A 12,690-nucleotide genomic window follows, 5' to 3' on the forward strand; every position below is an offset into this window, starting at 1 on the left:
GCACGTCCATGGTTATAAAATTAACACATATTTTCCATCACAAACAGAAAAAAAGTTTGCAAAAGAAATATTATAGGAGGTAGGGTAGTAGAAATTGTTTTCAATATTGAAGGGTTGATTTCACTGCAGGAGAGAGCAAGGCTTGTTTCTCTTAACTTTTTTTTTTTTTTTTTTTGGGGAATCAATCAAAGAAGAGTTAGTCTATTTCCTGTCACCGTAATTTGGGTTAGCAGAGGTTATTTTTCTTCCTAACAAGTTTAGCAGATGTTCCAACTTCTAACAACACGATGTGCTAATATTATGGTCCTACTTTTCTTTAGTGGGATACAAGCAAGAAAGCAGATAAGGTGGAATATGCGTTTGAATTTTTTTTTTTTTGTAATGATCCCCTGACAACTGACAAGAAGCCATTGTATTGTATATTTGTATGGCGTGAAAATAGTTGCTGGTAGTCTCAAAAAGTCTTAATTCGTACGATGATCTATTCCACCAAATTGGTCTATGATACTTTAAGCCATGGTTGATTTTTCCGCCGTGGAAGAATTTGGAAAAGAGAAACCTGCAGTGTACTACACAGTTTTCTTACATAATAAGGAATTCATGTACTTGCGTTGTGCACGAAGTCAAAAGTGTGCTGCCACAGTTGTTTGTTGTACTTTGCCTTCGTAGAGTAAATCCGTTTGGTGCTCTCCTGAAATTCACCAAATCTTGAATCAGAAAGTTAGCCCAGACAACCGCCCAAAAAAAAAAGAAAGTAGAAAGAAAAAAGTCTTAAGCACTTATAAGTTTCGCCAAAATAAAAAAAAGGAACAAAGAGATAGTAGTAGTTTTAGGGATTTTAGTAGTGTTTGTAGAGTTGGAATGCTCCCAAAGAAGCAACAATAATTGAAGCGACGGATGCCGCCGTGAAAAGTTCAAAGCAGCGGACGGATCGGAGGAACGACTGCAGTCCCCTCTCGATTTTAAGTGATGACAAATGCACATTGCATGCACTAACAAATGGAGTAGTAATTTATTCTTGTTTTACGTAACTGTAGGTAGATCCCTGATCCACCCTACAGGATAATTTGTTTACAGGGATATCTGGCTTATGGAACAACACTTGGGGAAATTCTGATTTTAGGTCAACAAGACTCAACGGACTGTCTGCATGATTGTACTTCTTTCTTTCAATATTAAAAAAAGGGTTAATTCCACTTTGTCCCCCCAAACTTTGGACGATTACCCACTTAAGTCCCTAAATTTTAAAATGGGACACTTAAGTCCCTAAACTTATAAATACCTCCCACTTAAGAAAAATTATTAACAAATCCTGAATGCCGTTGGTGGTCGAAGTGTCCCATTTTATAAGGGTTTAGAGATTTAAGTGTCCCATTTTATAAGTTCAGGAACTTAAGTGGGAAATATTTATAAGTTTAGGGACTTAAGTGTCCCATTTTGAAGTTTAGGGACTTAAGTGGATAATCGTCCAAAGTTTGGGGGACAAAGTGGAATTAACCCTTAAAAAAATGTTATTCGCACCCTTATTTTTGTTAATCAAACAATTTCTATTTGTTAAATTACATGATAAAATAAATTGTGAAAATGTAAATAACAAAAAATCGAGTGGAAATAAAACATTTTCTTATATATTTGACTGTTTGCATAATTATAAAGAGAATATACTTCTTTGTGAAATGACATCAACAGAAACGGCAGCCTGTGGATTAAATTATGCCGCCGGACTAATCTAGACTTCAAACTTGGCCCCAGATGAGCACGCAGCAGCATTCCCCTTCCGTCAACCATCATCAGCACCCTTGTCTTCGGATCGGATGTGCTTCCATTTCTATTACCCCTCCAAGATTTTAGCACTTTTCGTAATGTAAACTGAACTAAGCGTTAAGTGCATAATTTGTCTCTCGTCTTTAAGTTTAATCAATTGCAGCCGCCTGGCGCCGGACAAATTAGCGCTAATCACGTATCATTACACGCGTCGAACTAATTAACCATCATAGTTTAGTGACTTCAATATAGCTAGGCATGATTACATTTTCAGTTGATTATTTTCACCTGGTGAGCTGCCTGTCAAAATCTCCGTCAATTTTTTTTTTGCCGCAATTGAATTAGTACGCATCAGCATCACCATTATTAACTATCCAAAGTAAATTCCAAAAAAAAAAAAAAATTAATAAGATGGAAATTTTCGGCAGGTCATGGTCGGAAGACCAGACACATCACCGGCCAAGTTACATATGCATGTCATGTTTGATAGTACATATAGTTGTGGCGGTGAATATAATGGTACCCCTCAAAAAAGAACAAAAAAAAAGTCTTGAGTTTCTCACACTGTGAGATGATCACGAAACGCGAGCGATATTTGGATATTAGCTCACTGATTACACAACCGGTGGTACGAGGGTAAGCGAGCGAGGATCCACTTTGGTCAGAATATGAATCATGAAAAGTCCATTATCATTAGTGAGTGACAAGAATTGATTAAGCCAGCGAGGCATACATGCACTCAATGGCGAGAGATCATGACTTGGGAAAAAAGCAAAGAAAATTATGGCAGCCGCCTAATTACGCGGTAAGTTTAGTTGGTAATAACCAGAAGAAAGAAGCAGTAGGTGTGGGACATGATATGTCATGGGGATCCAGGACTGGAAATCTCTAGTTTGGTCCGTCCATAGTTTGATTATTGGCCGTCGCCATTTGGCTTAATTAGTTACTGCCCGCCTGTGCACTCCAGAGGCAAAGAGTAAAGACTAGACTCTAGAGAGGAGGACCCCACTAAGTGCAATTAATTAGGAACTTTTCCTTCTAAGTGCAATTAATTAGCAAGACGAAAGAACTTTTCCTTTGGCTTCTTATTAGATTTTCTAATTGAGTAAAAGCGACGACGGGGATCCCGTCAAGAACCTTGCTTTATTAATAATAATTTGCAAATCAGAGATGAGATCAGCGGTGATGGCGAGGCCCCTGTCCGAGTTTGAAACAACTCTTCCCGATTTCACTACCACACACACACACACACTGCCGTCGCATTGCACTATATTGTTTTCGTCTTAAAAATTGGGAAATCAAAGCAGTAAACTAAAGAGGTGCAGGATGATGTGGATGTTGTTCGTGCAATGGCCGGGAAGGCCTTCTTCAGTTCCCTCCCCTGACCCTGAGCTGGGTGAGTGAGTGAGTGAGAAGTAGGGCTAACTTCCACCCTACTAAATTTAATTTAATTTAACGTGTCTAACGGAGTTCCTCTGCTGTTGCCACTCCGAGCAATCCGTGCGCATGAAAATGAGAAATCATCCAAAATTTCCGCTCCTAAATCAACAGAAGACTACTACTACTATTTTGCATTTGTTTGATCTATATATATGTTACTTATCTCAACTGTCGACTGGTGTCCCGATACTAACTATCCACCCAACCTGATTTGATATTTGCTTTTTCCTTTTTAGGGTCCTGAGCCCCTCTCCCTGTGTAAGTGCACTGGGTGCATCATTGTGAAAAGAAAAGTAAAGAAAAGTAGAAGTACACTAGGTCTGAACCTTCATCATAGTGACAAGATACTTTAAAACTCGGGCTCCGTTGAATTAGTAGCTTTCTGAGATCTTTTTAAAATATTTTACTGCAATAATGTATATAAAAAAAATTTTCTTTTATATATTTTTAAAGAGATTTTTGTAATATATCTTGTAATACTTTTTAAAATTAAAATATTTTTTAAAAATTAATATTACAATTCATAACCACCCCCTATCGCAACTATTCTCTCCCTCTTCCTCCTCCCCTCCCTCCTGATCTAGTCACGGTTAAATCGCGACCAAAAAGTATCAAACCTTCTGGCCGCAATCTAGCCATGACTAGGTCATAGCCTCTAGTCGCGACCAAATCGAGAGGGGGAGGTGAGGACCAGAGGGTGGCGGGGAAGGGGAGGGGAGGAGGTATAGAGAAGGGGGAAAAGGGGGGAGGAAGAGGAGGGAGGGGGTGGTGACGGTGGTGGGTGGTGACAGTAATAGATGAGGGTGGTGGTAGTGATGGTGATGGATGAAAAATATTGTAAAATTTATTTTTTAAATTTTTTGTGTGTATTTATGAGTTATTTTTGATATATTATATGAATGTGATATTTTTTAAGTTATTTTTATTTATATATACTACTGTAACATTATATTTGAAAAATTTATTTGTGAAAATTAGGGCAATCGAAACGGAGCATTAGTTATTGTGCACAGATTACCTGAAACTCAGGGATGGTTGTTGGACTCCGTCCACTCGTAATAGGAAGAATCGAAGATTTGGACTAATCACCTGGGCCAGTGCACAGAAGTTGTCAACATTGGGCTGTCCATAGGTAAGTCGAACCTCGTACAGGAGGATCCGCTTTTCCTTCTTTTGACGGTAGAAGGCGCTGTTTCTTTACCTGACCCGAAAATATTACTACAAGGCGTTGCTTGCACTCGGGCGTTTTTTAGTTTCTCTTGCCGGGTCCTTCTTCTTTGATTGTAGAAAGTGAAAACGGCAATTAAAGAAGAAGCATTTTTAAACAAATTCATCACATTCCCTGTTTAGTCCCCTGCGACCAGAACAAATAATAAATCTATAAACGGGCCCTGTTTCGGAGAATCCGTAAATTTGGAAGTTGGAGGTAGATGATAATGAAAGCTGTCGAGGTTGTGAGGAATTCCGTGACTTCTTCGGCAATACTGGGCAAAGAAAGCGTTCAGCAAACTCCGCCGCGCCGATAGGTGATATGAGATCAGTATTTCTGTTCTGATATAGGAATCCCATACGCCTCAAGGGTGTCGAGGTACTGTTCAGCCACGCGTTGGTCGGCGATGACAACAGCGTCGCTATCCCAAAGGTAAGAGTTTCACCTCTGTTTCAGCACCTTCTTGGCATTTGATCCTTCTGATGGTTCTGTTATTTCTTTTTCTTTTAATGCTGCCTATGTTGATTCCCTTGTTAATTTTGCCCAAAATATATCGGGAATCTTGGATGGACCCCATGTGCTTATGTTAATAAAAATATGCCTGAGGATGTTTAAGAATGTGGTTCTGATTGAGTAATAATCAAAGCAGTTGTTGGATCCGAAAGTAGAAGAAAGCCATCTACATTAAATTTAAAACATGGTACCAGTGAATTACATTTTTATTCAAGAACCAAGTTGACTTGCTGTACTCGTCTATATTAAGGGGGGCCCGAAGTGCAGAGACCCTTGAGGACACACAGTATAAAGAACATTGAAAAATAATACCATGACTTAGTAGTATGCTACAAGATGGATATACCAAATGACAGTAGCTTCCAGCAGCCTGCTTGTCCTTTTGGAGGCTTTATTTTCGGTATGCCTAGCTTCTTAAGTAGGGACAATTGTTCCAATGTAACCAAGCCCTATTATGAAGAAAGCCCCTGCTTGAAGTAACAGGTATATGAAGAAATGATCGTTTGCAAAGATCATGTTGTAGAAAGCACAGTGCAGCATATACATTCCCATTATCAGCTCCAAAAAGTGGATCCTGCTAGTAAAAATGTATTTGGTTAGGTACTGGTCACGTATTCTGCTAAGATGCTGCTATGTACAATAACAAAAGTGTGATTCTGGACTTTACGTGTCCTGATTCGAACATGGAAAAATTTATTAGCTTAGGAAACACTACCTTTCTGCAATTCGTGATCTTGGTCTCTTAGATACTTTGGGGATGCTGTACTTTTGCTTCAATGCGTTTCCAAGCTTTTCCGTCACAATCCACTCGTTAACTCGGCTGGCTTCTAAAAGTCCTATAATTGCTGCTTTGGATCGATGGAGGGACATGACATTCTCAAACAGTATCCAGAACACGAGTAGATGCAAGGACCTGTGTATTTAGTTTAGTGAGAGCCAGTCTTTGGTCATTCAGTTCTAAGAGCCGTTAGAAATGAAACCAAAGAATTATCTGTCGGTTTGCATACCTTGGAGTGCTAGCTGCATTAAGAAGTGTAATGGTTGCTGGCAGATAAACTGCTATTGGCTTTGGAAGATGCACTTCAGGAACTAAGATAGTTGCTGGGATCACGATGCAGTAGAAGAAAAAAGTAACCCAGTGTGCAACTATCTTCCTCACAAAGAAGAAGGCATAGATGACATGGAATTTCTTCCAGATGGACACACGCTGCATTAGATAGAGAGCTTCTTTTTTAGTTTCCTCTATCCACTGATTATTCCGATGCCAGAGTACTAGGCTATGGTCTTTATTAAGAGGAAATTAAAGTCCTGACCTCACAAAGGAGAATTTCTTTGAACATTTTTCTGAAGAGATTGGCTGGGCCACACGACCATCGATGCTGCTGAAATCTATAAGCCTTGAAAGTGCTTGGAAGTTCATTTTTGACCTAAAGCAAATGTTCGTTAGCCTGGTGTAACTTTTAGAAATGCCTATAACAAGTATAATCAGTCATTAATGCAAAGACTCACAGATAAATCTCCCACAAAGATGAATTTCCAACCCTTAAGGCTAGCCCTTACTGCAAGGTCCATATCCTCAACCGTGGTCCTATCTTTCCATCCACCAGCATCACTTACTGCTTGGATCCTCCATACACCGGCAGTTCCTTTGATGCAAGCGAAAAGTGTTGATGATATTGGCTGAAAGTGTCTTCATGGAAGTTGCTATAGAAAACTAATTAACATGTTGCAGAAATGTCTATGAAGTTTACCATTAAACCCAAAGAATGAACATGTTGACGAGCCTACTTCTTGCTCCACACTGAAGTGATAGTCTAGTGACATCTCCTGAAGCCGCGTCATTAAACATTCATTTGCATTTACTGTAGAAATTGAATGTTGAATTCATTAGATTAAGGTCAATTGTACAAATAATGCTTTTGTACATCCTCAGGGGGAAGAGAAAGAGGTGGATATTTATAATTTTGATAAAGATGTGTTAAACCAATGTTACAAAAGTCATTCAAAATTCAATCTTTTGCTGAAATGTATACAACTGAAGCTTTTTATGTTTTCTGTATAATGTAATTTAGTCCCTTGGCATCATGAACACATTTATGGACCAAAATTTCCTATAAGTTTTGTTGAATTCCAGTTGTGTATTGTATCCTTCCCTGGTAATATTATTGTTCTTTGTGGTTCATAGGATTTACTAGGTTTTATCAGTTTTTCGATGAACACAATACTGTAATAGCCTTACCAAATTTCCATCGGGCTTGAACCAAAGCCAGCTCTGGGTTTTCAAGAAGATAAGGCACTGTTCTCCACAGAAAGTCCTCCTCAGGCTGGAAGTCTGCATCAAAAATGACGACAAACTCACAATCTTCAACATATGGCTTTTTTAGACCATCCCGAAGTGCACCTGCTTTATAACCATTCCTGTTGTTCCTTGTTTCATACTTCACATTCACCCCTTTCTCTATCCATCTTTGACACTCCAACTCCACCAATGCCTGCATATATACATGTTTTCATGTCAGCAAGGCAAAATTCCATCTTGTTACAAGTGTTTTTTTTCTGAGACTATATTGAGGGTTAAAAGAAATACCCGCAGGACTTCATTCGTGGAGTCATCAAGAACCTGAACTATTAGTCTATCTGATGGCCATGAAAGCCCACATGCAGCTCCAATTGAGAGTTTATAGACCTGAACAAAAGAGATAGTGGATTATTTCCTTGTATGTCTACCTTGCTTTTCTTGAATAGCAACAATAACTTAGGTCTAGTGCTGATTTCTGAATTCTTGAGGTAGCAGCATATTTGGTCTTTACTAGATGACATTAATGGTATATGTCTTACTTGGACTAGTACACTGAAGTAATGTGTTTCTTACTATGACTGTGTATGTGTATGCATATGTGTCTGCCAGATTTAGACATCCTTTTATGCCTTTGAGACGCTCTCCTACTTTAGTACACAAGTTCGCCTAAGTTGAAATTGTGCTGGATAATGATGCACCGAAGCTTACACATGCATTGCATAATAAATGGACGATATTGACGCAAATACACCGACAGTACACATACTGCTTTTTGTCTGCTAGCCTGGATAAGGAATTTTAGACTGTTATGGATGAAAACGTGACACGTACACTTTTAGTGCTCCTTTTCCTATTAGTTTTTTAACAGTATTAGTAATGCTAATTTTTTTTTTAAAATGATAGTTACATTTCATGGACTTTATCCACTTTATCTGCCTAATTGTTCTCCTATATTATCCAATTTCTTCTTAACTTTCTTTTGTGGTTATAATGGACCCACAAAATATCCTTTGTATTGAGTGTTTAAAATCATATGCACAACTTATCAAACGACATGAGCTACAGTTTCTAGAATGCATTTTTTTCCTCAAGTTTGAAAGATTAGCTCATATTTTGAATATTATGCTTAGCAAAAGAAGGAAAATTTTTCTAATTTCTTTTCTTTAAAGCTCAATTAGTCTGCCCTTATGATTCTTTTAACAACCAATATGTCTTCACTGCAGTTAAAATTGGTAATTGAGGAGGCAAAAGTTACCTATGACAAAATATCTAGAACAAAAAAAGAATAGAACTTAAAGGAGTAGGAGTTGCATAAAGTTAGGTGAACATGTTATCAATAACTCTAATATTGTTGGTGTTTAGCTTTGGAGTTTACCACAAGCCACTTGTATTAGTATTGAGATTCTAACGGCAGTTAAAATCAGATCAGAATTGGAAGATGTTTGGTCTTTAATTGTTATTATATGACTTTATTTCCAGTTTACACTGCTTGTGTGTTGGGGTGAACTGGAAGATGTTTTGATGCACAGCTGAAAAAGCCATTCAAACCTTCAAGGATGCCATCCTGATGAGAAATGTTACTGATTGTATTTTCAGTGTGTTCTATGCATACATGCATATATGTTTGTGCACAAGATGGACCTTTACTGTAGTGTTGATTCAAGTAAAGACCATGGGCAAGTTGGGAACTTAATACATATTTTACTAATTTGTCTGAAACATTTCGTTTTTAAGATTAAGGTGTAATTAATGCAAATGGTTTTCCCAGTACTACTTGCATTTATATCATCCTAAAGAGAGTTATGCATATTTAAACCATCTAGATGGTTCAATTGTTCCAAAAAAAAAAAAACAGAAAAAGCACATTGTACCTCTTTTTCGTTAAACATGGGTATTTGGACCAGCACCATAGGATAGTTTCTGTTTTGCTCTAGGTCTTCTTTTATGGCATCAAGATTATACTTGGTATATCGTTTCCTTCCCAAGCACTTGACACATCCAATCACAATCGCCATGTACACCCGTTCAATGAAAAGCATAACAGACATTGCTATGCATACATATAAAGCAAACCGCAGAATCGGCACAATTATAGGAACTCGTATACGGTCCCATGCTTGGCTGAGACTTCTGCCAGTATCATCATATAAATTTACCTCTGGCTCGGGCTCTAGAAAAACTGAGTTTCTCATCTTATCAGGCTATAATTGTGGAAGTGAAGCAACGAAATGCTTTTTTGAAGGTGAAGAAGAACTTGAACTTGAAGCCAAAATGATAGAGCCCTTAGGAGCTGAGGGCAATGAGCAGACACAGAGAGTTCATCTGCATCTGCAATTTGTTTATTCATCCAAGTGTTTGCTTTAAATAGCAATAAGGCCAAGAGGAGGTGAAGATGAGGACATGGATGCGACTTCGGTGGAAGAATGTTATCCTTATAAGTAATCCATAAAAACAAAATTCTTCACCGGGATAGTAGACACACGGTGTACATGCAGGTGGAGGTGCTGCAACGTATGTACTTGCTAGCTGGAATTCTGGCTTTTCCTGCCGACATTGCAGTTGGAGAGTTTAAAGCCAAATAATTGAGATGAGGTATTAATGTTTCCCTTCTAAGTTTTTCAACAAGACTTGTGGTTTACTTCGATTTTACTTTTACCCACTGATGGTTTCTGCAAGTTTGGGTTGAGTTGCTACATTTTCTGTTTTATTTTCCTGGATACTTTAGTCAATCTAGCTTTTAGATTTTTAACTTATAAGTTTACACATTATTTGCAAGTATGAAGTTTGCACAATTTTCCTATAACTTTTTAACAGAGTTAATTGGGTCCATGCCGTTTCAAAATTGATTGGAAAGTTGTTTGGAAAAGCATATGATGCTAAACTTTGATTGGGGCAACAACATTAGTAAAGAGGGGCTCTTAAATTTCTTTTCTTTGATTTTTGTAAGAGAGGGTGTGGAAGTTGTTAATCTGATGTTCAGTCTTGGAAGTTCTTAAATATTCATTTTTGGAAGTGCTTAATCTTATAGTCACTCTTGGAAGGTCTTAAACTTACACGCACTCTAGGAAGTTGTCAATCAGTTGTAACTTCTTCATGACACACATTAGGCACAGTATAACAACACTATGCTTCTTTCCTTCTCATGGCATTTACTAACTTTCTGTTTGAAATGTCTCACCTTAAGAATGAGTGGTTTAATTTGGCAATATTGTTCGGTTAATTTGAATCTACTCTGATGGCACTTATCTGTTAGAGATTTTCCAAAGCAAGGCTTTGTTTCCTTAAAATTTTTTACCATTAAAAGTTGTAAATGGAGACAGTTGGCGTAACCATGGTTTACTCTGGTAAAGCTGGATAAACATAGGCACACACATCATGATCTTGAGAATGGGCATAAGCTTTTTTGGAATCATGTAAACATGGAAAAGCTACATTTTTGCATGAATGCAAGCTTGATGTTGTATCTTTGCAGCCTCATCTAAAGTGTCAAATGTGCAAGGTTTGATTTATTGCTAATAATTGTGATTTACAGAAAATTAGGTGGTAGGCTTGGCTGCACTTGTGTGATTTAGTTTTTGCTATTAATGCTTTGGAAGACTTGGCCATGAAGCTGAAAAACTCTCAAGATGCCTGTGTTCAACTTGGACATTGATCAGGCAGATAATGTTTTGAAGCTCTTGGACGTCTGTTCCAAACATCTTTAAACATGTCCCTAATTAAACTTCCATAATTCTTGATTTGCGTGGGAACTTGTTATAATTGCCTTATGATTACAAGACGGTAAACATCTTATAGAGCTCTCGATAACTTCTTCAAAATATAACTTATCAAACTAAATAAATAAGTGAAAAACATGCAAAATTAAGTTATTTATAAAAAAAAAATTATTACACTCGAGCATACATATAGACCATGGACAGTATCTTTAGAAACGGTGATTTAACTGGAGAAATTATGACCATTAACTGTGTGAACTAAGCTTGATTATGGAAAATGGAAAGTAACAGTTGCATAATCTTTTTATGTATAAATAATATATGCAAAACACAAATGCCTCAAAAAGTTCTACAGCTTTAATAATATGTACCCCTGGGACTCACTCCACGTACACATGTATATTTATTTGAGCGGTCTACAGGTTGTCTTACCCTACTTTTGGTTTAGGGGAAAGTTCTTGTCCATTCCTTTTTTAACATTCAGAGGATTATAAATGATTTAATTTGGTGGGCCTATTTTGATCTGATTGATTATGAATTTAATGATAATGACTTCTGTTGCAATTTATGAAATTCATTTAGCTATATGGTTGGTTTTTTGTTGATACCAGGTAGACGGTGCTTATTCAGAAACCAGTCTTCTGTATGTGAACCAAGAATTTGAGGTATAAAGATGCTGACTTCCCTTAGAAATAATAGTGAAATGACTACTCAAGATTTTAATGCCTCCATCAATTATCAATGGTTCAATCATAGGTTAACTGTTTTGATACTAAACCAAAATATTTATCTAGTGTAATGCTTGTCTGTAATTCATTCAGCTGTGAGATTGTTTAGTTAGCGTGTATTCCCAGGTCCTTCTAGACTTTCAGAATGGCCAAGTCTCTTCTACCAATGAATGAATCTTATTATTTCCAAATGATCTCCTCTATGAGAATCAAGAACTTGCATTGCGAGATGCTAATGATGTAAGTGCAATGATGCTGATTGGGTCTCGAGGATTTCTCTATTTGCTTGGTTTTCCAATTGCTTTCAAGAAATTCTGTCTGGAGGATTCTGCTGATGTTCTTGGAGATCAAGTAGGTTTTCAGTTGATAATTGTTAACCTACAAAGAACTAAGCTCGCTTGTTTCCTGTAAGTTTGAGTTGAGCAGCAATAAAGAAATCTGATATCCTCTAAATTCTTTTTGCCTTTTATGTCGTACAATGTGTTAATTCCAGTAAAGGCGTCTTTCTGCAATATGGTCATCTGAAATTATTTAGCTAATCATTTACCCCTTGGATTTGCCACGACAGTAGAGATTGTTTTTCTTCCTTTTACAGTTTCCTCTTGTCATTTTTATAAGAAGTTGAATACTTTGCTGCCGTTTGTTGCATTATTTGGATTTTCTTGGTAAAACTAACCACAGCAATGCAGCATAACCACTCCAAGCAAATTGCTAAATGAACTTCAGATTGGGTCTGGATAGGTAAAAATGCACGCCAATGAGCTTCAATAGTATGCATCCTTGATCAAAGCCTACTGTTTGGTACTTCGGTTGCCATCTTCTTTAACTCCTAGCCGAGATAGGTGATTGATGGTAGAGGGTAGAAAGATACTGTACTCAGTAATCGCTCTGTTTTTCTGTACGCGTTTCTGATCAATGTTATGTTGCAAATAAAACCGGACCTGGCCACTTGAGAGTTGAGAATGCCTGATGAGTCTGCTTGACTCCTGTGTATGTCAGCTAGAAATGATGTCGGTTTTA

The 12,690-nt window shown here is 37.5% G+C and overlaps 1 protein-coding gene and 1 long non-coding RNA gene across 2 annotated transcripts; one reads left to right on the forward strand and one right to left on the reverse strand.

Moving 5' to 3' along the window:
* Positions 1-5,115: 5,115 nt before the first annotated feature.
* Positions 5,116-9,418, reverse strand: LOC113696007 (glucomannan 4-beta-mannosyltransferase 1). Its single transcript, XM_027215288.2, has 9 exons — positions 9,098-9,418; positions 7,515-7,613; positions 7,167-7,419; positions 6,679-6,789; positions 6,437-6,573; positions 6,241-6,354; positions 5,935-6,134; positions 5,643-5,840; positions 5,116-5,501 (listed from the first exon to the last, which is right to left on the reverse strand). Exons 1-9 carry the CDS (start codon positions 9,416-9,418, stop codon positions 5,342-5,344), a joined length of 1,593 nt encoding a protein of 530 aa, XP_027071089.2. The 3' UTR covers positions 5,116-5,341.
* Positions 9,419-9,678: 260 nt separating this feature from the next.
* LOC140009314 (uncharacterized) lies at positions 9,679-12,123 on the forward strand. The gene is made up of 2 exons (XR_011816729.1): positions 9,679-9,818; positions 11,554-12,123. It is a non-coding gene; the product is annotated as an uncharacterized lncRNA (long non-coding RNA).
* Positions 12,124-12,690: the final 567 nt, after the last annotated feature.

This window comes from Coffea arabica, chromosome 6e (assembly GCF_036785885.1).
Source record: "Coffea arabica cultivar ET-39 chromosome 6e, Coffea Arabica ET-39 HiFi, whole genome shotgun sequence".
Lineage (NCBI taxonomy): Eukaryota > Viridiplantae > Streptophyta > Magnoliopsida > Gentianales > Rubiaceae > Coffea > Coffea arabica.